Source organism: Oreochromis aureus, linkage group 15 (genome assembly GCF_013358895.1).
Source record: "Oreochromis aureus strain Israel breed Guangdong linkage group 15, ZZ_aureus, whole genome shotgun sequence".
NCBI classification, from domain to species: domain Eukaryota; kingdom Metazoa; phylum Chordata; class Actinopteri; order Cichliformes; family Cichlidae; genus Oreochromis; species Oreochromis aureus.
The window spans coordinates 13,444,014-13,469,804 of record NC_052956.1 but is presented as its reverse complement, the minus strand read 5'-3'; the positions used below and the strand labels follow the sequence as shown (position 1 = coordinate 13,469,804).

The window sequence follows — 25,791 nt, the reverse complement described above, 5'->3', positions numbered from 1 at the left end:
CTTCCACCCACTTCAGTGTGAGCTGATACTGTCAACATAGTCAAGCTTCAACAATGGCTTAATCAAGTTGCTCAGGATGCATCAAAATGTACTCGGCCCATCCAGATCCAGCCTCCACCAGACACAAAACAGACATGCCTTCAACTGTTCTACTGATCCCAGATTTAAGGGTTTTTTGTTCTTGTATACAGGGTGTCTGATCCATGCACGTTTTTAATTCTTTACTAAGGAGCTGTCACGTAAACAAAAACAGCACATTTACTGAAATATTCCATGAATATGTTATGAAAATAAGTATGTGATATGTAAATATGCTGATGAGAAAACAAAAATTGTGTTTATGCCTTCCACAATTGTGCCGTAAATTGACCAATGAGACATTATATGGGCAAAAGTGTAGGGCCACGCCTCTTCACATTTGAATTCAGGTGTTTCAGTCCCATTACTACAGGTGTATAAAACCAAGCACCTAGCCATGCAGACTACCTTTACAAACATTTGTGAAAGAATGGATTGTTCGAAACAGCTCAGTGAATTTGAGCGTGGTACTGTAATGGGATGCCATTGTCCAACTAGGTCTGTTTGTGTTTAACTGTAAGTGGTATTATTGCAAAGCGGAAGCATCGAGAACCAAAGCAACTCAGTGAGGAAGTGAACACAGATGAACAGGGCTGTTGAGCGCATAAAGCAAAAATACATAAAGGTCAATAACTGCAGGGTTCAGAAACTCCTCTGGTTTGAACATCAGCACAAAAACAGTGTGGCAGGAACTTTGTGGCAGTCGTTTCGATTGATGTTTCCAAAACATACAAGAAAATCCTGTTTATGCTTTGTATACTTAGTAGCTGATTTGCAATTATTATTTTTGTACTCCCCGAGGGGCTCTTTAAAGGGGACCAAACTTTTAGCTTTGAACAGCACTACAATTGACTCTGCATGATTCACGGTTAAAAATAACCCTTATTTACTCTAAACTGAACCTTGTTATGGCCCATCAGTTCATCCTGTCTAAATCGACCTGTTTAGCTCCTTTTCCTTCGAGATGACTTTTTTCTGATTGGCTGCAGCCTCGCAAACAGAAGGCTTTAGCAGCACATGGGAAGGGTTCATGCACTACCAGCCGGAGGGAGTATATTGTATCTGAGATGACCATACTAGGGATATCAGCGCTCTCTGACAGGAATCAATAGATCAAAAAATGGAAATAAACAGTCTAGAACGGAGTGTTTAGAGTAGTCTGAAACATTGCCTATATTTAATATGACCATCCACTATTGATATATTGACAGAAAAAAAAAAAAAAAAACAGTAACGAGTCCTCTTTAAGTTTTATTGTTTGTGATATTTCTGTGATAAATCTGGTGCCCAGGTGTAGCTGACTGGACTTATTATGCATGATTTATTTATCCATTTATACTCGTTTGTCAAAAATATTCTCATGTCTTAAATCCTTATGTGGATATTTAAGGAGTTTTTCTCTGACAACTTGCACAATTAATTACTCAGTTAATTGACACAGAAAGCCATGACACTGCGCAGCAGCTAACATTAATTTACCGACTGAAGTACATCGTTCTCGATTATAATGATCTCCGACTCAACTACATTATTTTGTTCAGTTACTGTGAACTCATTAGGTTTTCAAAGCATTCCAAAGACCTCAAACATTCAGGCCTTTTCTCTGGGGTTTAGTTTTTTCTTTACTGACCATCAATAACCCAGCAAAAGCACTAACACAGAAATAAAAGACATCAGGTTATTCTATTAAAAGTCTAAATTTGTATCGTACAAAAGAAAAAAAACAAAACAACGTATATACGAAAAATAACTGTGGACAAACAGGAAATGGTGACATGAGGACACAACAGGTTAATTCCAGGAAGTGATTTCAGCTTCCTGTGTGGTAGCTCCCTGCATTTTAAGCAGCATGATGGCCACGGAGATACCTGACACCAGTTATAGCTGAGGACAGTGATAAAAATCAAACATGACTACTAGTGAAATTTGGAGTGATGACAGAAACGGGCTAAAATTGATTTTCATCATTTTTTTTTTTTGCCTGATTATGTCACAGAGTGATGTAACCTGGGTCTGTTGTCGTACATCTGAGGGAGATTGTACTTTTGGCTCATGATTCAGCACTGGGAATAGACATGGACCAAAGGGCTGCTTTGTTTAGGCAGCAGGTGCATACGGCATGAAATCTGGTGCAACTGTCACATTTGTTTGGACAGATGTGAAAAAAATGTAAATCCCTCAGCATGACTTATATGTTTTAATGCTCCAAATGTCACCAAAAGACTATGACTGTAAGCCGCGGATTATGGCGTTCTCTTAATATCAAACGTGTGCGAAGCAAATGAATGACTTACACAGTAAACAGACTCTACTGGCTTTTTGCTGAGTCAAAGCGTGACTGCAAACAGCTTGCAAAAGTTGATCCAGGCTAGACATGTTCTCAAAGCTAACTCTGGGTTGTCAAGATGAAAATATTAAGCCTATTTTAAACTGGATTGTGGCATAAGATCCGCACTACATAGAAATGGAAAACTACAGACAGCCTGCTGTGAGATCCTGAACTTATTCCCAAAGATTGAGGCTTGAGGAGTGTGAGCAGCTGAGCTGAATATGTTCTCAGTGCAGGCCACCACAGCAGACCCCTGAACAGGTAATACCAGACAGGCATTGACTGAGTAAGGGAAAGGGAGGAGTGAATGTAGTTCATAGCTGATCAGATTGTAAATTTCACTGGAATTTCATTCACTCATTTGAATGACTTCCAGCTTCAGTGAGTTGGAAAACTATCACATCTAATTATAATTATGCAGCATTTTCCATTGAATAATTCTGTTGTAAGTTTAGGGAGTGTATGGTATTCCATACAGGAAAGGTGGGGCTTCCCTCTGCTCCAGTAAATGTCTGATTAAAGGCCAAAGGAGCATGATTAGCTTAACCTTAGTTCTTATCATCTTCTGCGTGATTAAGGCTACAGGTCAACAATTTCACTTTTTCCGCTTTCGCTTGTATTTTTTTTTTATTTTATTGTTTTTCCGGTAAGACCTTCCTCTAAAACTTTTTTCTCAGATGACTGACAGACTAATTACTCACAAATATGTGTCTAACTCACTCCCTATCTCTCAGTCTGAAAACCATACTTGTATTAGAGCCTCAGGGTGAATGCAAACTCACCAGCAGGGTTGCCAAGTTTAGTGCCGACTGTGGATTCCTTATCAGGGACTCCAGCTTCTTCAGCCGGCTTTCCAATCTGCTCTCCGCTCCCAGCATGATTACAATGAAGTGTATCCAGTTCAAATGACATTAAAAATATAAGGAAAAATACAAAAAACAAATATATAAAAAAAAACCAAAACAAAAAAAAAAAAAACACCTGCGAGCCTGTTGTTTTCTCTCAGGTAACAGGCTTGCGATAGAGGCGCACTCCGCTCTTGCTTTGCTTCAGCTCCTCATGTCAGCTCTTGAAACTGCGGCTTGAGTTGTCTGGTTAATTATTTATCCGAGGCCCAAACAAACCGTCTCGCCCAAGTTTTCATTAGTGGTCACACAGACACACACGCAAGTGAAAACCGAGCGGGTGTGTCGAGGTAAACTTCACTTTCAGATAAGTGTCGTCTTGCTATCAGGCAGGCAGGTAACACTAAATCAGAGCCGAGCCAACATGTACAACCTGTAAAAACGATTAGTCAAGTAAGGATCACACAAGTTTGACTTCCGGTTGCAACCGTCAACATAAAAGTCGTGAGAAACGGCGTAAATCTCAAGGGGAAGTTGACTTGTATAAGACTAAATAAGAATGAATACATAAAATCTGGGAAGATATCAATCATTGTGAAATGTTCTTTTTCCAAACCTTGCAAATCTTTTTTTGTCCATACATATGGATAGTAAAACAAATGAAGGATAAATCATCTTTCATAAATAACCTAAATAACCTCTCAAGGTCATTTAGAAACGTTTCTATAACGTTTCTATAAATGTTTTATCATTTTAACTTGATTGAATAAAGTTTATAATAATAATAATAATAATATTATTATTATTATTATTATTATTATTATTATTTTCTAGCTTTTTTTTCGGCTGTTTAATGCCCTTATTTTATAGGATAGCTTTTACATCCGGTTTGTGCTGTCTAATTGTGGGTGACTTCCTGCAAGTCCCGCACATATCCCCTGCCTTGTTATTATTGTAGAAAACTTCCGTCCTGCAGTTTCAATCACTAACTTGAAAACCTGGAAGTTGCCCCCCCACGCTGCCCTCCCAGAATCGTCCAGTCACTCCTCCCAGTAGGTCCACACAAAGCCGGAATTCCTGCTCTCTTATCTCATTCATCTGATTTACCGTCTCTGCAAAGATGGTCGACTTCCACTATTTCAGGAATGTTGATGCGCTCCATTTCAGACAGGCTGCCACTAAAAATAGGCATTTACTGACCAGAACCTGTTAGCAGACGGTTTATAAAGCTGTATGATGAGTTTAATTATTACAAAACCAAGATGCTGATTTACAGCGCAGCCTCACAAAAAAAAGATAAAAAACAAACAAACATTTTTTAAAATAAAAACTTAAATAAATTAAAAAACAGCAAAAGTTTCTTTGATCTTAGAATAACTTTTATTTATTTCACTTTACAAAGAGGTCTTCACCAATGCTTTTATTTAATCTTTATTTGAATACAAACATTTTGTGTCAGATAGTGAGTTTGACAGGGAAGGTCAGAGAGTAGCTCTGGGTGTCAGCAAGAAGCAACCAAACTTCTGGTAAAACGGGTTTTCTGTCAAAACTCTGAGGTGACACAGATACTGGGTGAGGTGAGGAAAGGCATTGATTAAACATGGTGAAACTAATGATGGCAGTTTGACTTGTGTGCTTTTTGGCCTCTGCCGTCAGAGTTGGAGATCTCCTTGTGACACTGCAGCTATTTGTATGAAGTGATGTCATCACTGCGCCATACAAGCTGATGAGGAAGTCTCCTTACCAGCCAAGGATGACACTGACTTAAAGGCATGATCTTTGGTGGGGGGAAGTGGGCTGGAATGAGTGGGGAGACGGTGAAATGTGTTGCCACATATACGCGCATGCACACACGCACACCCACAAACTGATAGGTAACTGATTTTGGAATGATGGCTGGGGTGGGCCACATCTGGCGGTATTCTAGCATCAAGCAGGTCAAAGTGACTGCTTAGTTTAACTCAGGGGAGTGCTGAACTGCTCGCTAAGAGGCTTTGAAATGCAGCTGATTGCACCCTTGGTTTGACACTGCTGTGAGTGTGGCAAATGGCAATATTTGAATTCAAGGATAAAATAATGGCGAGATGTGAAGGAAAAGCCGTCTGCTTGGCTTATCAGTCTGATGGCACTGAGTGCAACTGTTTGCAGAGATTGCATGGGGTTTCAGCAGACTGTCTTATGGCCTCCTGTTTCTTTTGTCTCAGGTGCAAAGTTACAAAGGCAAGCACTGCCCTCTAGTGGGGCTACAGCATATTAACATATAGCCAAGAGACGTTTGAGAGTTCAGGCACTCATAAAATGAAAATCGTCAAAGAAAAAGAACAAAACAAACAAACAAAAAAAAGAAGAAATAAAGCATTTTTGTGAAAATCTACAGATGCTTCATCCATAAGTTAATATAACATCAAATAGTATCTGTGTCGACTACAAAACTGAAATCTTACAAAGGAACAAGTGTTGACAAGCTGCTAAGTGATCTAGCTGGATCAAATCTCAATAGGTATCCCCGATAGCGGGAACTGTAATACTGATCGCTGCATACTACAGCATTTGATGCCTTTGGGTATAATACCACATTTGGTAATATTACAAGGTTGCTTTCCTTTTCAGAATCGTCTGATCGAAGCCAATAGCATCCACAAGAAAATCAGAATTAGGATCATTCAGTCATGAATGGCAAGGACAAAACATGCATGGCATTCGGTGCTGAAAGTGATTCAAACTCTGATTTGCTATTAGAGACTTGGTAGACCAGGTGAATATTGAATGAGGATCTGTAAATCACACATTTATTTACCAGCGTCATCAAGACGTCTAAAGTGTTCACAGACCATCTCAGCTACTATGTATCAGTAGGTGTACCCTCATTAGTTTAGCTTTACATTGTTTAAGAGGAGGGGTAGGAGACTCTCCTCTGGGGTTGTTAGGCTGCTCCATCATCTGTCTCAACAGCCCGGCCGGACTCTCGTCAGTGAGTAAACTGGATAAAGTCTTAATGTCAGCAGACTGTCTTTCTTCCCTTGGAGGAAGTGAGCTGAGTAGGGAATCACAGGCAATCACTTGTGAGGGATAAAACCTCAGAACTGGTGCGTACCGTATTTAGATTGGGCGGAAAGGTGGAGGAGAGAAGGGTATACTATATTCCTGGCTGTCGGTCAAAAAAATAAAAAAGCTGCTGAAGTCTGAGCCCCCGTCGGCCAGGTAACCCAAAACCTGGAGTGGGGAGTCAGCGTGGGATATGGGGAGAGGAACAATGCAGCTCTTTGTGCAAGCCGGGCAGAGAAAACAAACCGTTTCCCCTGGAAAGAGATCATGTTCAGGCTCCATCTGAGAAGACCACACAAGGCTGATCGGAGCCCTGTCTGCTGTGCGGAGCAGAGAGAGGAGGAGGAGGAGGAGGAGCAGCTTATCTGGGCTGCCACACTGACTCATGCGCGCATACACACTTTAGGGCAATGTCAGACAGGAAGAAGATCTGAGATGCTCCTTTTAAAGCGCTTGCTGAACACAATGTAACACACACGAGCCAGCGACAGCCTTTTGGTCCAAGACAAAATGTGTGACTGTGTTGTGTTCTTCCCCCATGTTGGCTTGTGATGACTTGGCCATCTGGACTTCTTCCTGGGTTGGCACCCTGCTGGTCTGCAGGCAGAGCAACACTCTGGTGGGCCAACAGGCTGAGGGACAGGCTAGAGGGTGTTAGCACTGGTGTTGTCCACAAGAGGGCATGGCACTGAATCTGGCACTGCCGTACAGTGCTAAACAGGGAGTCTGTTTATTAGATAGACAGGGTAGGAGTACAAAAAAAAAGAAACAGAAAGAAGGAAAGGGAGAAAGAGAGAGAAAGCAAGTTGTGAGATATCATATATTTTATTCTGTGCAATTTCCATTTACACCATATCTTATATCAACCTCTGCAACCCTGGACACTCATTCCTTAATCTGCCCTTTCTATATAAACATTGAGAATGAACCTTTTAGTTATGTCAACACTCAGATAACTGTTGCACGGCGCACAATCAAACTAAGAACATCTGGCCTTTTTTTCTCTCTTACACACACTTACACAGGCTTTCATTCAAACACACACATTAAACACAAACAGACACACACACACACGCACACACGTAAGGGCCAAACCAGGGTTCTGTACTCCCTCTGTCCCATTGCGTTTTAGTTTCAAACGCTCAGCGAATACCCATGTGGTGGGATCGGATTACACGGGGCTATAAAATATCCCAAATAAAGGCAAGGAAAACTGAGACAAAAAAACTGGCTGTTTCCTGAGGTGAAATCCTCCAGTTGGCTGCTGACTCTGTCAGTGTGGGAGTTTTTTTTTTTTTAAAGGCTTTTAGCAGTTCAGACAATATAACAGGACAGCAATGTTTAGCTCAGAGCACAGAGGTGGCGAGCTAAAGTCACTCACATACGACAGCCAGCTCCCATTACACACAACACAAGGCCATAAATCCTTCTGCACAGCACAAGCGGCACACTGTGATTTCATATGTATTGGTTACTAAGGCAATGCTTGGAGCCACAACAAATGACAAAGAGTAAAGTGGGAACTCATTTAGTGAAAGGAAATCTTGTTGCGCTTCAACACAAAACATCTGGGAGTATGAGATAAAGGTTTATGTCGTGTGCCCGCGACCAACAGCTATCCGTTTTTAACGTAATTATGAAGGTGACCCCTGACCTTTTGAGGCTTGGAGTGCAATATGGAGAGAAAAGCAGGCCAAGTGAAATTTAAACCATCTCTGTAATATCAGCGGATTAATCTCGGGACATACAGTAAAATGGTAACATGATCTTGTTATGATGAGATACCAGCTGGTGAGGACGACGGCTGGTGTTACAGCCCTTTGGACTAGTGACAAGTGAAATCAAGAGGGCCTTTGATTGGTCCAAAGTAAGGAGGCTTTCCTGCTGCATTCGAACAACAACATCTGGTTGGCAGAGGATAGCAGTGCTAAGTGAAGAAAAGGAAAAGGACTGAAAAGGGAGAAGGGGGGGGGACTAGAAACCTCTACATATGAGAGGTATGAGCCAAAGCCAGAACAGGGTGTCATTATGACATGTGTAAACGGATCGCTCTGGTTCTGCCCCTGTGTTTTCCTAATGAAGCCCCAGAGCTCTATCACAGCTGAGGGTTTGCTCTCAAATTGCCGCGCCTTGTAGTCTGCCTGACAATCACCTCTGTCTCTATAGCACCCCAGAAAGACGTCTGCACTGTCTTGTAGTTACGGCTAAAGGAGCAACAGTTTGACTTTATGGTCGCACGGAGAATTGACCTATCTCTCTGTCTGAATGTCATTCTGGACAAGCTAACTCATAACCTCAAGGTCACATATTTGATTCAGCAGCAGCCATTTATCTTTGTCCAAGACAATGAACCTACTACTTTCTCACACAGTCATTTTCTCCATCCATCTGAGAACAGACGTATACTCACGTAACTTGGCAAATGTGAGCCTAAAGAAGAGGCTGCGATGCAAACAAAGAATTGTGACTGTCAGTCAGACTGTGGTGAAGTGATCGCCTTTCAAAGTGACTCTCACTGCCTGTGCCCTCCACCTCCTTCTCTGGTGTAACCTTAGAGCACTGGGGAGTGCCAGGTTACTGGGATTCTCTCTCTTTGGCGCCATGCTGTTTAGTGACCATGCGCATGCTGTTAGACCTGTGATTAAGCTTGCCCTCTGTATGTGCGAATGTGTGTGTCCACACATTTTCCAGTCCTTGGTTAAATGGTGTTTAAAAATAATTGCTGGTTTTTATTTAAACCAATGTGGAATACCACAGAGCGTTTAATGCAAATAAAATTGGTGTCAACTTGGTTTACTATGACATTTATCTTGCCGATGTATCAGTAAGTCTGACTTCTGGTCTTTACCAGATATAAATTAAAAAAGCCGTTGAAAACCGTGCTATCTGTATTTTTCCTCACTTTACATCAGAATCTCTTACCTCCAACCTCTACTTATTCTGATCTCGGATTCTTAGGCATCTCCTCTTCAGAGCTGGCTCCATGTCTACTGCACTGGGCACATTGGCAGGGCTCCGCAGACTACCCTTGTCCCTGAGTTTGGGCAAGAGCAATGGGCCAGTGGTCCCACCTATCTTTGGCGCTGTGGGCAGGGCGTAGGCATGGTCCTCATCAGGAACATGAGAGTCCTCTCCTATGTCCCGGACTACTGTTAAGGGCTCTTCTGACAGATTAACTTGCCCCTCAACCCGCACTGGGCTAACAACAGAACACTTGTTCTCTTTGATAGCCTCCAGCTCACTAAGTGAGGGGTCAGGGGGCGGTGCTGGTAATCTCTGGGGTCGGGAAGAGTCCGGAGTGGCAGTTGTTGGTGAAGAAGACATCCCATTTTGACCATGGTCCTGAGATTTTTGGGCAGAGGATGTGGCACCATGTGGATGGTTGAACTCCTTGGGGCTGGCTGGGGTGCAGGAAGGGGGAGTATGGGAGTCCTGGTGCTGGCAGACAGTGTCATGAGAAGGTGATGGTGACAGAGGAGGTGTGGGTCTGATGATATTGTGAATCCCTGACCTGTTAACCTGCCCAGCTCCCGACTCACCCAGCCCTGATAGATCCACCACTCCATTGGTGCTGGGCTCTAACTTCACTTGAGTCCTTTGCAGAACCCTTTGGATGACTTGCCGCTCTGTCTGCTGCTGCTTATATTCATTTATCCCGTCCGACACAGGGGCTGAGCAGGGGGATTCGTTGCACTGGGCTCTGGGGGAGGATGCTCCACTTTGGGGTGTGGATGCTGGGGACAGAAATGGCCTCTCTGATTTAACCCAATCTGTGTCCCTTGTGTTCAGGTCACTTGGTGAGGATAGCCCTTGAGGCAAAGTTCCACCCATTTTGTTCACTACCAGTCTGCTGTCTGCCTCAGAAGTCTCTGGAGAAGATTGCCTGGTAGACCTGGATTGAGCCCTGTCCACCAAATCTGGCACAGGCTGAATAACTCCGCTATGAGTTGGAGTTTCTAGGGATGCTTTAGGTGGGACTGGAATAGGGATAGGAATGGGTATGGGGACAGGTAGGGGTACAATGATGGGATAAGGCACCAGGACAGTGGGCTGGGGCAGAAGAGGGCTAAAAGAAGGAATGCCAAAGTTCATCATTGGAGGCATTGGGACAGGACCTCTTGGCATCATATTCAGCGGAGGGGAGTGTAAGCCAGGAAAGTAGGCTCCTGGGAAGGGGTGTATCAGTCCAGGGGGATTCATGGATGAAGAAGTAGGGGGCTGAAGGTGAGGAGAGTGCGGAGCTCTGTGGATAGGGCTGGAAGGAGGGCCTGGATGTCTGGGAGGAGTGGCAAGGGGGCTTTTTAAGCCCTGAGCATGAAGGGGAGGCCTTATAAAGGGCATGGGGATTTGAGGTACTGGCTTTTGCTCCAGAGGGGGGCGAGGAAGAGGTGGAGGAGGAAGGGAAGCAGGATGGGGTGACACATCCACAGTTGAAGGAGGTGGGGGAGGCTGGATGGATCTCTCTAGGGTCCTTAGACCACAGACAGGGACTTTTGAAGTAGAAGAGGATGCTTCTGAGGGAGACATGGAGGATTCTCCTAATCCACGGATTAGTGCAGGCCCTTTAGGGGAGAGGTTTCTATTACGGGCTTCCCCTGTACTGTTGTTATTGTTCCAAGATTCTGGAGTGAGTAGCTTTTGCCCAGCTACATTGCTGTCTATCCTCCCCTCCTGATTGGTTCTGTTTGGGCTGGAACTGGTGCTGGTGAGAGCGGCGCGGGCTTCCCGGTAGAAAACATCCATCTTGTACTGGTTCAGACACTTGGTGCTGCAGAACTGGAGTCGCTCTTCACCAGATCCAAAGTCCAGGTACTCTTTAGTGTGACGAACATGCTTGCACCAATCGCATACCTGTGGCACAGGGGAGAGAGACTGTGGGGGGTCACTGGAGTGAAAGATTGTATGTGAAAACAGATCTTTGTATAGAAAGAAGATTTTCCCACTATTCCTGCTTGTTAAACCTTGTCATTTTCATCGCGTATTTATATTAATATCTCACAGTGGAAAACAAAAGATGCATTGATAGTGTCCTCTTACTCTGACATTGGTGTTTATCTTCAGCACCAGTCTGGGCGAGTCCTCTGTATGGGGGTGCTGAGGGGATCTCTCACTATGGAGATCTTCATCTCTGGCCTGACAGGGGAAAACCACAGTGTGACAAACATCACATGAACTACTGTCAGTCAGGTTTCAGACAACAGTTCATCTACAAATACTACACTGGAATCATTCTGCGGTGTCTGGTCTCCAAATGTGAGCTTCTTACGTAACAAGTACAAAATATAGTTTTAAATAAATCGCCTTGTCATGAAGCATAGCATTAGTCTGAACTTCATGCAAGAACCAAGCCCTAAAGGTCAGTGCAACAAAGGAAAACCTGTGTTGCGAAACGGATACAATTCTACAGCCAAATGGGGAAATAATGCAGGTGATGTATTGTCGTATTATTAATGGTTCTGCCAGTATTAATATAGGAAATTCTTCTTGATTCGTGTAAGCTGATCTCATGTGGATCTGAGTGCTCCCCCATCTCTGTGACCCATTGAGTCGTGTTGAGTTACGAAACATGAGGCAGCTGAAGGTAAGGTATGCACTGAAAGTGGACACCTCGCCCCAGGCCTCCTGGCCTTCCTCTCAGACAAGCAGCAACAAGCCAACAGAAATGCTTTCCTCCCCGCCTCCGAAAAACTAGAGGGCTTGTTGCGCGCAGTCTGTTCAGCCCCCCCCGCCCTTGTGTCTCCGTTGTTGTGTGAATTCACCCACCACGCTCTAAACAACACTGAGGGTGAAAGCAGATATAGCTACTTGTCACCCTGTACCTTTACAGAAGGTATATCCATGTCGTAATGGAGGCTGAAAAATCACGGCAAGCGCATCAGAGCGTTTCTCTGTCGTTGCAGCACTCCTGTCCTCCAGACCAAAGCCACTTAATGGCTGGTCCCTTCTCCATTAACGCAAAACTGATACTAAGTGTCCCACACAAACTTTGACCTCCCTCCCACCATTCCTAAACTGGATCAACCATACGCACTAGGAATTGTGTTCTTAGAGATCCACCCTTTTTAAATTTCTGTAAATGAATCCATCAGTAATGACCTCACGAGATCAGGAGTATCTGTTTCTGCTAGTTTGTATACCTGCCAGAAACCACTTGATGCCCATTTCCCTTTGTGTGATGGGATGTGCCACGGCTGAGGCAAACTGCATATAGAGTACTGTGTTTGCTTAAATGTATATGGTTGTGTGAGACTGACTACTGAATTTACAGATTACTCATTATCATATAGATACCAAGATTTACAACACCTCACCAAGAAGAAGCCAACATGAAATGTTTTTGACCCTCAAATGTAATGATGATGTGCAGTACATTATATATACTAACCTTATTGCGTTTGAAGTAGGCCCGTCTGCAGGCAGCAAAACACTTCTCACTGCAGAAGCTCTTGAGCTCTGATCCCATACACAGAGAGTAGCGTTTTACACCTTCCTTCTGGCACCACACACATACTATCTGCACATTTTGTACATCTTCCACTGCAGGAGGGAAATCAGAAGAAAAGCTATGTTAGATGATCTTGAAAGCACGAGAATAGTGTGAAACAGCTACAACTGAGTGCTTTTTAGTCTAACAAAGGAGAGCGCACTAAACAGCGCGCATCCAGCTGTGATCTAAACTTCCTGTATAGATGTACCTCACACTGAATGACTCTCAGATTAATATTCTTCCAGGGAACACTGCTGCATCCCTCTTATAACCTTGACTATGACAGCGCTGTTATTTATTTATCCATCTGTAATGGGTGAACCCATTTTATGCTCCTGTACATTTTAATAGTACAGCAGAATACCGACAGAGTTACAATTCAAACATTTTTAATCAAGGATGCCAAAAACCTTCAAACTAAAAGCAAAAGCCGCAATTTATTACCATAAGTAGTGTTTGTTTTTCAGAAAAACAAAGTCAGAACAACAGAAGAATTATACGGTCTATACAGTATAAAAAGGTGCAGCAGCATTAGTTCTTCTGTTTAACTCACTTTACTCTTATTAGGCTACAAATTTTACTGCATTGCACCATAATTGCATGCTGAGTTATCTCAGACTGTTATTACACAGTTATTACCTTTGCGGCAAACGTGGCTTATCTCATGGGACACTTTACAGGTTATCTCTCTTTTTAAGAGCTTGTAGCACACAGAATTTCCCTTTATTTTGTAAAAGAATAAAAATTTTAATATACAGAATTATTATATATGTATCTATAATAATTTTATATATAATATAATTACAGAAAGAGGCACCAAAGCAAGCTCAAACTACTGCACCTAGTAGGGATGTCTCTTTATCATTGCTCAAGAGTCTAGTAGGTAAAAACTGAACCTTCACCATCTTCTGGAGCTTGACACTACACTCTGACCTGTTAGTACATGAATATCAAACTAATCATGAGGGTAGTACTACTACAAAGCAGAATCAGTATAAGGTATAAGGAATGCACAACAATCAACATTTAATCTCCTCATGTTTGCTCCTACAGCCTGCTACCTGCTGATGGCTTTATAAGGGGGACGATGACAGGGGCACTCTTGTGCTCCTTCGGGGTCGTCAGGGATGAGCTTGTTGAGGAAGAGGAGGGTGACGAAGACGGGACGCCGGAGGACTCTCTCTCTCCGCTCTTGTTCGGCAGGACCAAGTGGCTGACTTTGGTGTCCAGGCTCTTGGGTTTTGGCAAAGAGTTTTCTGCAAGACACAAACAGATTCCAGTGTTAACTTGAATTTGTCGTGTAACGTTACACCGTGCAGCAAATCTGCAATACGGCCTACATGATACTATAATAACTTTTTCACAAACAACAGTTGTATCTGAATGAATGAAACTCGAGAAGTTCTGACTACAGGAGGTTATGTTTAGCAAATTTGTGCAGTGACTCAAAGTCTGCATTACAACCTGCAGAACCTGTTAGTGTAAATTTAAGAACACTGCACCAATAGTGAACCCTCGACGGCTGCCCTCACCTTTCAGCACAGACACATGCTGACGCCGTTCTCTGTAGTTTCTGATCTCGTTGGCCTCTGAATCTCTGAGATCTACCTTGTCGTACCCGTACCATCCAAGGAGTTCATTCATGGTGCTTTCTGCAAAAGTCTGCATGAGAAAAGAAATCAGTGATTAGTGATAATCTGCGCATATGGATAACTGAGCTATGCCTGCCTACAAATAGGAAATTGTGAGCATGCATCTACGGGTTATTAATGGAAATTTTTATCCTATGTTAAACATAATCAAACCTTCCTTCTCTGAATCAATGTGAGGGATTCTTTCTCAGCCCCAGCCTGGTTGGAGAAATGAATAGGGGCACAGTGGAGTACAGTATGACGCTTTTTCCATGATGTATTCAAGTTGTTTACTCTTGCTAAATCTGAGACGGAAAGGTTTAAAACCTAACACCAGTGTGAAATCTATGAATCATCCTTTGTTTATCTCTTTTAATTGGAAAAAAGAGGGAGAAAGAAAACTTTTCTCCACAGATGGGATGTGTGGTCTCAGTTTTTTTTTTTATTACGACCAGATGAAAAAAAATACAAAGGTCTCTCTCTTTATCCACCCACCTCTCTCTGTGGCTTTGGAAGAACTGGATTGGAGGAGAAACCTGATCCGGAATGGGCAGAAATCAGAGCGGGACACCCTACACCACAGCCAGGTCCCACGGTTCTCGGAAATGCCCCACTCTGCTCTCTTCTTCTCTTTCCAATGTCCACCACTCTCTCTCTCTCCGTCTCTCTTTCTCCAGCTTTCCCTGTCCCTCCCTTTGCCTCTTTTTCTCTCCTCTGCCCCCCCACCTTCCATCTTCACCATCCTCCCCTCCATCCCAGCACCTTCCAGCCCTGACACCCGACACAGCACGGCCTCTCAGGTTTCACCCTTTTCCAGCACAGCCAGTCTGCTGTGGTGGTGGTGTTGTAGTGCTGTAGTACTGACTGCACATTCTTTCCCCTGCTTTCCTCACTCCGACCTCTGTTCTGCACTAGGGCCTCAAAGAAATGGATCTCTCCCTCGCTTGCTCACTTTCTGCTGTGTGTGTGTCTGGGAGAGTGTGTGGGTGAGTGCAAGCAGAGGTATCATATCCAGCTAAATATGCCTAACGATGATTAAAGTCAAGTATCCGGTGTCTGGTGCCGTGCTCGGGGTCTGACGTGGAGGGAGTAGGTCCGAATGTGGTGTTGAAACAGATGTATTACAGAGACAACACTGGGACGGACCTCAGCTGAGCTAGAACTCAGTTTGCCAGCCTTCCTGCCTGTATTTCTTCCACAGTCCCCCCCCAGCCCCCTTGCTTTTTCATAATTTGACCAGTTTTTAAGGTGCACATCTTATGGGATTTTACCCGATAATTTGAATCTTATATGCTTCCCATCATGCCTAATTTTGGTATCTTGATGTTCTCCAGAAGTTCGACACTGATGGCAACTCTCCTACCGTATCTGCACGCACAACCCAGTGCCACTTCTTTCTTTTTTTTCTTCTTGTGAACGAAAAGACGGGCAATATTTTTTCTTCACCCACCCCTCCACTTCCCACAATGTTGTTTTTGTTTCTTTTTGGCAGTTTAGACAAACATCTGCTTTGCGAGAGTGACAAGCCATATCCCAAACCACAAAGAGAGTTGCAGCCAAAGGCAACAAACTGGGGCCGACCCTGAGATTCAGCCCAGGCAGGCTTACATCAAGCGGGGATAGCGTTTCACATGTTTTGATTAAAATTAGTTAAGATGTAACTCTACACCTCCCCTGGATATCAAACGCTACAATCCAAACCACTTACACAAAAAGAGCACATTTCCTCTCTCACGAAGGCCAGAATACCCCCTTAAGAAAATGACTTTTTAAAATTTTATTTCTCAGCTTCAGCTTGAAGAAGCCTCGAGTATCCCTTACCCCACCACAGTCAACAGTCTCAAATAGCCAGTGTCCAAACCCAAACAAAGCAGACAACCCATGGATTAGTTTCCATGCAGTAACAGGCTCATAATAGTGGGAGGGAATCGTGCCTGTTACTGTGATTTAACTTATTACTGCCTGTGCAGTGGCTCTCCTTCTACACAAAGAACAGTGGGGAGATTCTTAAATGACATGTCATCAGTGAGCACTTCAAGCGGGAGCTTTCGTTTAATGTGATGTTTGCATTCTTTAACAGTCTGTGACAGTGATTTTAGAGCTTTCCCAAGGAGCAGGGCTATTTAAAGAATATAAATGCCCTGTCTCTTTTTCATGGGGGCAAGCCTCTGTGGTACAGCAAGTGAGCGCACCACAGGAGGGGGGAAGAATTGACGCACATCTGGATCTCCGCTGGACAAGACTGCGCGTCCGGCCACAGCTGGCCTGACATGGCGTCACAAGAAGGCAGAGGTCAGACTACTCTTCAGCACTAACATTTATATAATCAAAACGTCCCGTGTCTGTCTTTGCGTCTGTTTCAACTTGGATTTATAAACACGTTTATTAATATTTTCCTGTTGTCTTCTTAAAGATGAAAACTTTCGAGGTTTTTCTTATTTTGCAACAGCTTCAGGCAGTAGGATATAATTGCTTAATTAAAAAACAGAAAGCGAGCATTCATTAAAAGCAAATATAGTTTTTGATATTATTCCCCGCACTGATTTGTGCGCAGCTGACTCACTCGCTGCTGCGTACTGGAAGACGTTGTGTGCGCAAAGAAGTTATCCCCCTGTCTCATCTGATTACAATAATAATAGTAATAATAATTTATCAGTGGCACACAAACCGACTCTCACCTTCATCTCCTGGTTGATTTCCCTCTTTACGGGGTGCGCGGGTTTCCTGCTGCGTTTATTTTCCGGTGGTCTCCCTTTCTCCATCTCTGGCATAGTCCCGGTCTGGCTGGATCCGATGCGGATCAGTGTTGAGTGTCGGTTGGAGTAGTTTCAGTGGAGTATCTCAGAATGAAAGCTGTCACTCCTGGTGACAGCGGCTGTCATTCCCGGACGTCCGAGTCCCTCATTTGAGGCTTCACACCACTCAAGTCCACTGAACATGCGTGCACTGTGCGCTGGAGGCTCCGCCGCTGAGCAATCTCAACTCCCTCTTTCCCACTTCTGTCAAGTTTCTACGGAAAACCAACATACGTCTTCCGCTTTGGACTTTCAAAGTATGACAACTGTCAACTGGTTCTTGAACTGACAGAAACGAATCCAGAATTAAAAACAAAAACACAATTATGCTAATGATTTGCGTCAACGCGCAAAATTTGGTTTCCAAATTTTAAACACTCTTGCGAGAAGTATTTTAACTTAACTGAAACATGAACCAGCAAAAAGTTTGCCATCAAAATTTAATTGCATTTGCTGGTTTTTGCAATATTTGAATGTTGCAGTGTTGGTATGATATAAAAAAAATAATGACATCATAGACTCTGTAATGAAAGATGAGAATGCTCTCTCAAAGCTCATTAACTCTGTTTAAAACCTACTAAGGTTTATTATGTCATTTGTTTTGTAAAGTTTAATTGGCCAAAATTATATGTTATCAGTTAATGTTTCCCCTTCAGCTCTTATTATGAAAGGTGCATCGCCTGGTTACCGGTCTCATTTGTGCGCTCTCTGTGAGGGGAGGGCTTTGATTTGATGTAACCCAACACCTGGCGCCCACCCCTCCCAAATCTCAACAGATACATTTCATAAGGAATGCAAAGACTGTGTTTTATCTGAGGGGGCACAGAACAAACACTGTCTCTAGACTCTTGTCTTAAAATACAGAGATGAAAAGAGCGCTGCGAGTTAAAAAAGATACCAGAATGTTTGGAGCTTTCTCAAATGGCATCCGTCTGATCCGCGTCCGTGTGTGTACGTGCGTGTGCCCGCAACATCTAAAACGTCCACATTTGGCCTCTGAGCAATCTTGGCTTGAGGAAAAGTGCCAAATGCCCGAGGACAGGATTTACACAAAAAAGAGGCGTTTGTTCGTGTCTGTGTGCGCACAGATGAACATAAACATTTCCCACATGTTTATCGCTAATGCGAAGGCCACTGAACTTATTTCCGTATCACGTTTCTCTGCTGGTAATGAAAGCATTGAGGATATCTAATTGCTTTACGCACATAAACAAATTCAATTCCTTAGCCGTAACAACTTTTATTTTATAACTTTTACTACAATTCTCCTCATTTTGTCCATTATTAACATGTTAACAGTATGCAGTATGGCCTACAGCAGGAAGGTGGGTTTCCATTGCTTTTCTGCATCATTGAAAGCGTCTGTCTCGCAGACCTCACGGTGTCGCCGAGCTCTGTGTAGAGAGACAGACAGGTACAGACACAGCCGTGACAAGAGGGATAATTCAGAATTTTTTTCCCCCTCCTTGTCTCGAGTTTACCTCTGGTCTGCTCTGGTTTGAGGAATCCAGGGACCACGCTCGTGTAAACAGAAATCCGACCCACTGCGCAGGGCTTGGGTTTCGCCCCCGATGATGATACTCGATCCGTCCCGGCTTTGGGAACAGGGCTTATCTGATGCCCCCCCCCACTCTCCATAACAGCGCACATCTGGTGCCTCTGCAGGGAGCGTTGTCCCTTTAGGTTCCTCTGGTGGGGGTGAAAGCTGGAATAAGAGCGCCTCACTATTCCCTCAAGAATCCACTTACACAAATGACAGAGGACTAGAGAAAGTCTTTAGGTCTAAAGTTACAATCCTCAACATCTGGAGAGAATCATAAAAAGTTGTCCACTTTGTGTACCATTACTTGCATTACCGTACACGGTCACATGATTACAGCGAACGTATACCCTGCAATTTAGAAAACGACAATTTTGGTGTCTGTGTTCAGCGTTAATGGAGGGACATAAAAGTTTGATCCCCCTTGTGGTTGAGCGGTGTGTCCTCGCCGACAGAGGGCGACGTCTACCCATTAGTCTTGAATAATTGTGCAAGTGAATATAGCCCGGTGTTTTCCCTGCATCAAATTACATGCAAATATAGTCATCATGATAGGGGCATCTGTGTTACAAGCCTGGCTAAATACACCGACTTGTACCATGGAAAATGACTTAATTTGTCATTATACTCACATTTGCCTAAGCAGTTAGGGTAATTATATAGATATAGATATTCCAGCATTACTTTTACTCTGCATGGAGAAGCAAAACAACAGCCATAACAACAAAAACTTCATATATATATATATATATATATATATATATATATATATATATATATATATATATATATATATATATATATATATGTGTGTGTGTGTGTGTGTGTGTGTGTGTGTGTGTACACTGTGAAACAACAGGAGGATAGGTCTGGGTTAAGGATTTGATTTTATAGTCTACAACTTAATACAAAAATGCAAGAAATAGATAAAAAAAAAAAAAATCATCTATCTATTAGAACAAAATTTCGAGAAGTCCAGATATTTAATAGTTTTTTCTGAAAGCTCTGACACGGCCTCTATGAGGGAAAGCTTTTACCCTGAACACTAGGCGTCGCTGTTGCCACACTTATTTTTATCAAACGTGCAGCGACTGCTCAACAGGTTTGGACACTATTCATTTATCAGTTTGAATTTTTTTCGCTTCTTTTCCCGGGAACAGTACAATTCTGAACAAAGCACCACATTCTTCAGCTCAAAACAGACACCTCAATAATCAAAAATCAGGGAAAGCCCAAACCGCGCTGATCCCATCAGCAGCCCGTCACCATGGCAACATGCAGGAAAAGTGTGGAGGTTTATTCAAGTGTTCAGAGAGTTTGTTCCCTGTGGTGGTAAAAGCGAAGTATGTTCAACAAGCCGCTGAGCAAGGTTTTTACACATGCACACAAAGTAGGCAAACTCGGGATCAGGACGGAGCATGCGCGCCAATCCCACCTCTCCGAAAAATACTGTATTTATAATAAGCTTAAAACGAGCCATTATTGTGTTATTCTGGCCAAATTAAAATATATTAAATTTTTTATAACACTATTCCCACCACGTCCGGCACACCGTTAGGAACCTTATACGTCACAGACCTGCAGCTGGTATAAAAAGGTCCGTCTGATCCAGCCTCCACATTAGAGAGAAGCAGCATCTGAGAGCATCGTAAACCATCTGGCCAGGTTACAAAGAAAAAAACAAATGTGCAAAATGACGAATGTTCAACTAGGAGTGGTTTTGCTCGCCATATGTTTATCAACACAGGTAAAATGATCTTTATGTTGCATTTAAACAGCATTTTAGATGTGGGATTGATTTTAGTCAGCAGGGAGTGGTGGGAGTGTGTTTTTTAAGGGCTTGGGGGATTGTGTTTTTATTCATTAGTGGGGGTGAAAAATAATGGTGTAGTTTGTTTAACTTTAGTCGTGTTTTAAGACATTCTATAAAGCGGTTGATAGTCTGGATTACAGCCGGCTAGACATGGAGATCTCTTGGGAAATTAACATGAGTCAGTCATCTTCCAAATTTGTGGCGTATCTTTAGTTCATTAAACTATAGTCCTTTTTTATTTTTATTTTTCCCCCTTTTTCACTTTTTACTTCTTGATGAGCGTGTGCTCGGGTGGATTAATGATTCAGGTGCTGCTTGCTGTCTACATTATGCAAAGGTGGAAGAAGAATCTAAAGTTTCTTTTAGATGCAGTCTGCCATACGAAACCTGACACGCAAGCACAGAACCTTGGTCTCTCTTTTCTTCTTGGTCACTAACCAATCCTGCTATGTTGTAAAGAAGAGTAAAGTGTAGTAAAAGAAAACTTTTTGTAAACACGGACTTACATTTTAATTAATTGATTTTGCCATAAAGTTTTTTTTCTTTTGAATCTAACTTCCTTATTTCAATGTTCGTCAAAAAACCTGAGGGAGTTTACATTTATTGGAAAAATAAATTCCTCACTCTGCATCCTCTTTTTTCTACTTCTCCTTCCTCCAACAGATGGTCTCCTGGACTGCAATGGCAGTCAGCAACAACAGCACAGCTATGACAGCAGGGGGGAACTCCACCTACAACGGTACCACTACCACGGCCACAGACACCTTTAGCGGTGCAACCAACTCCACCTCCCCTACTGGAGCGGGCGTCTCACTGCACACAGGCACCTTCACTTTCTTGATCCCCTTCATCATGGCAGCCTTTCTCCTCCAAAGCTACTGTTGAAGCCCGGAGCCCACAGCCCCCATCTTCTCTGCCTCAACACTCCTCCTCACCTCCCATCCCATTATCCCACGCAGTCCAGCCTCTCTCAGAGACCACAAGACTAACATGGATGGGCTCTACAACCTTTCTACGTCCTCCTTAAGTAATGCTAAAAAGTATGTAAGTCAAGACATTTCTTTTAACGAAGGGGTTTAGCCTACAGCGGGAGATCATCACCAATCCAACTTCCTTCAGCCCCTTGCACGGATTCAAAAGGAACAGTGGTGCATCCAGCTTCCCCTTTTTGGCTTGCATTTCCTTAGTCATGCCATCACATTTTGGAGATGCTCAGGGCTGCGGGTTTTCATGTCACGTGTCTCGATTGAAATGCGGACCACTTGAGTGTACAGAGGTTCTTTTTGTGGCTTCTAATCGACCTGGCAATCAATATCAGAATGTGTTTTGTTTGTTAAAGTTTGGCCGATACAGTAGGAGGTTTGAGAAAAAAGTATGAGCCAGATGACCTCTTTAGTTGGTTTTACAAACAAAACAAAACAAAAAACAAAAAAATGGCTCTTCAGTCTTTTTATTAGAAATGTCATTGAGATGTATGTAGCAAAAAAGTTGCCACACGATGTGTCAGTTTTGCCTTGTGATTTTTAAAGAGCTGTGGTCTTTTACAATGAGGGTTTGATTGACACCTTTGCTCCCTTCATCCAACGGTTAGGTGCAGGAAATGAGTGTATGTGAAACCATATGGGAAGGGTTGATGTTACAATTCCCCCTTATAGTTTATATTTTGTATAAATGGAAATGTTGTACTGTTTATTAGTTTGCGTAAAGATCATTGAAGAAACGACAATGTACAATAAATTATGAAAAACTACAACTGTAATCGCTTCTTTGATTCTCATTTTGTTTTAACATGGCTAACTTTCCTGAGGAAACATTTAACCAACTCTATCTAATCCTTTGGTTTTCCCACCTCCAAACGTGCAGGCCATTTATCATCCTTGTGCGTGTATAGAATTAAAGGGTGTGGTGATATTTTATTCATCATTACTAAGCTGCCAGGCAGTCGAGACAGGCAGTTGCTGAGCTGCAGGCCAGAGAGATGGACTCAGCACTCCCTTGTGCCCCTAAAGATCTACTCTGGATTTGTGCCAGAGCAGTACTTACCGACTGGATACAAAACAATATCAGCCCCTATGGTGCTCTAGTGACGAACAACATTTAGACAGATGGATGATGAGTCTTCAATTTTGAGTTTAGAAGAGGGAGAGAGGCCATGCAACAGCTGATAACATGCGCAAATGGGTTATTTCAGTCTGAAGTTTGAATACCATTATTTTTATCCTTCAATATCTGAAAGAATAAAGATGATGTCAAAGACCTCTCCAGGGAACACAATGTCAAACTTGATTATGTACTTAAACAGGTTTGGCCTTTGGCTGTTACTTAACACTGTCTAGTCTTGTCTGTGGCTTAATTCACCAACAGCTGCAGAGTATAGAATAATATCTGTGGAGGCACGAGATCAATTGAAGTTCATATGATTCTAACTGAAATATTTTCTAAATATCTAATGTATTCAATACAAGAAATGTTTATTTTTTTCTAAATATGCTCTCTTGGGGAACGAATGAACAGCAGATTTAATTAAACTTAATTAAACCTAAAGTCAGCTCTTCTATTATCCCATTTGTAATAGTGCGTTTAGGGGCGTCATTATTCGTACACGGAGCCTCAGATTTATCCCTCATTATTCCATGCATCCATTTCCTTTTTGGGGTTTTGGTAGCTCTCTGTTATTCACTGCTAGTCTAGCAAACAAAAAAAAAGCTACCAACAAAGGGGAAAAAAAATCAACACATCCCATACGAGCGTGCCCCTATGATGACAGAGAGTAGCGTGTGGCTCGGAAATGCCTCAGCAACAGTACAGCCAGCCGCATGACTCATTAGCCCAGTCTATTGTTTCTCAATCCTCTCTGCACTATTAACCTCTCCTCACGCCCGGTCTCCCCTCTCTTTTAACATCCCTGTTCCGGATCTATCTGTTTAATATCCCCCAACAGACTAGTCTGCAAATGCAAGTTCTCAAAAATGAATGAGGCTTTTTCTTCCCATAATGCAGCTGAAGTCATGATTTTACAGTGACGTTAAGACTTTCAATGATACATTTCCACCAGTTATACTTTTTTAGCACCTTCAGTACTTTTTGCACACTGCTGCCTTCATATATAGTATTGTCCCAAACTCAGTCTCTGCCTCATTTCTTTATATTTTGCCAGGAAGAGGTGAAATTAGTGCAGTAATTTATTGAAAACTGTGCAAACATACATAAAAATATAGCACACGATGCAAAAATAAAGTCTGTAGGATTCTAATGAGCTTGAAAATCAATATTTGGGACCACCTGGGATCTTTAACAGTGTGTTTGGGATCAATGTCATGATACTTTTCAGGTGGTATTGCATGGTGGATCATACTCTGATGGTACTTTTCTGCATTTGTAATTCTATCAATTTTAACAAGATCTCAAAAACCACTTGCCAAAGTGCATCCACAAACCATGACAGAGCCTTATTTTACATGTTTTATAGATGACTCAGTCATTCCAGTGTGAATAGATTGGCTGAGTCATTACAGCCTCAAGTATATTTATATGCATATTTGGCTCTACTCTCTTTTTGTGTCTTAACCGATTCCCTAAGCTAAAACCAAACATCTAGAAAAACATATGCCAACCTTATTCCACAAAAGGCTTTTTATTGTTTTTTTTCCCTTTCATTACTTGCCTATCAGTGGTGACTAAGCCACTCATATAAAGCCCTTCCCATTTGTGAAAAAGCAAATTTGTTTTGATTTATTGTTCTGAATAAATCCTTATTATTCTGAATAAGCCAGGATTGCTGCTTCTGATAACATCAAGATCATCACTTTGATTTTATTCGAAAAGACTCTTTAGACGCAAGCTATTACCAACATTAACATCATGTAAGCTTTTACCATAAAAATACTATTAAATTTTGTCAATACAGCAGTGATTAGTAAAATGAAATGTTGAGAAATGGAGCAAATCTTCAAAACAAACAAGGCACAGGGAAAGACTATTATGGATCAGACCAGATGCTTCAGTTACATTCATTTCCTCTCAGTTTTACTGCGTATTTTCTAAGTAAATGTTTGACTCACTGTTTAATCTTTTAGCATACAGTCACCTGTGTCATAGTGTAAGGTGTAACACCCAGCAGACATTTAATCATTGATTAGGCTGATGAATTATTCAGACATCCACCATTGTTGCAGGGACAATGTCCCACACTCTGCCCCACTCCTTACCCACACGCACGCTCTTCTCTTTCATGTGTGTCTTTGTTGTGTAAAAGCAACTGTTGATATCACATGGAACATTTTTCACTATGCTGCCACACCGGATCCAAGAGTTTATAAATGAATAGTCACGACTGCTTCTGAACACAGATAAAGGTGTGCATTTTTGTGTTTTCATGAGGTAATGACTGATATTAGATCCCCTTTCTTTTATTATGGTCTCAGCCTGGCTGCCTTGTGTCAGGTTTCAAACGGATCTCATAACAAAGGGAGCAAAAGAGCAGCTTTTCAGAGGTTTGGTATTTATGCCAGATAAAACTTAAGTTATTAAACATTCATATGACTTTACTATTTTTTTCTAAGTGAAAAATTTGGCTCGGCTCTTATCAGGAGACTGTTTTGAACCCATGATGTTTTTAACCTGAGACTAATATGCAGATAGGTGTTACACCTGTACAGCCCAGGTTTTCTTCCTGATCCACAAAATACACCGATTGAGATATTGGGTTTATGAATGTTTTTGAAAGGTTTAAGTCAACACACACCGTTTTCACAGTGCAGTGCCTCAGTTTCCATAGAACCGGCCTTTAGTTGGCTTAAACATGAAGAAGAAAACCATCAGGTAGCAGATTCAGTAAGCTTCAAAACAAGCTTTTGGGCATGAGAAAAAGTGAGAATAGTGTTGAAGTGAAGCCTGGTTTGTCCTGTATCTTGAAGCGAGATCGATCAACTGCAGACCAGACAACAAACGACGGAGGCACCAGACAAGTGCAATCAAACGATGAGTTTATTAACACAGGAGAACAACCATCAGCATATGGCCTGTTTTGCTCTGACAAAAATACACTGGGTTCTGGTTTTATAGTATAGAGGATCACGCCCCCACGTACACGTCAAATACAGATCAAAAATACATTGTGTACAGTCATTGTTTACAGACAAGGGTACATCTTGTACATCTCTAATAACTATAAACAGACATATAACTTCTCTTTTTGATAACACCTTCCTTTTAAGGTAATAACTTCA

The 25,791-nt window shown here is 42.4% G+C and overlaps 2 protein-coding genes and 1 long non-coding RNA gene across 6 annotated transcripts in view; 1 reads left to right on the top strand and 2 right to left on the bottom strand.

The window, feature by feature from the left end:
- LOC116324174 (rho-associated protein kinase 2-like) overlaps positions 1-3,699 on the bottom strand; it is a 38,005-nt gene extending 34,306 nt beyond the window's left edge. For 2 of the 3 annotated variants that reach the window (XR_005608362.1, XM_039598873.1), the window contains exon 1: positions 3,190-3,699. Coding sequence is in view for 2 of the 3 variants with exons in the window: in XM_039598873.1 (XP_039454807.1) it covers positions 3,190-3,285 (96 nt within the window). In the remaining variant the exon portion in view is untranslated. The remainder of the gene's footprint in view (positions 1-3,189) is intronic. The other variant, XM_039598874.1, reaches the window with a different exon arrangement.
- A 920-nt stretch (positions 3,700-4,619) lies between these two features.
- Positions 4,620-17,402, bottom strand: LOC116324181 (sine oculis-binding protein homolog). 2 transcript variants are annotated; one of them, XM_031744752.2, is made up of 7 exons: positions 17,094-17,402; positions 14,317-14,446; positions 13,846-14,040; positions 12,683-12,834; positions 11,335-11,430; positions 9,220-11,169; positions 4,620-7,023 (listed from the first exon to the last, which is right to left on the bottom strand). In XM_031744752.2, exons 1-6 carry the CDS (start codon positions 17,184-17,186, stop codon positions 9,229-9,231), a joined length of 2,607 nt encoding a protein of 868 aa, XP_031600612.2. In that variant the 5' UTR covers positions 17,187-17,402; the 3' UTR covers positions 4,620-7,023; positions 9,220-9,228. The 2 variants fall into 2 exon arrangements, with proteins under 2 accessions (XP_031600612.2, XP_031600613.2); XM_031744753.2 differs by having other exon boundaries at positions 9,220-11,148.
- A 2,961-nt stretch (positions 17,403-20,363) lies between these two features.
- On the top strand, positions 20,364-22,313 carry LOC120433123. Its single transcript, XR_005608334.1, has 2 exons — positions 20,364-20,497; positions 21,227-22,313. It is a non-coding gene; the product is annotated as an uncharacterized LOC120433123 (long non-coding RNA).
- The last annotated feature ends 3,478 nt before the right edge of the window (positions 22,314-25,791 follow it).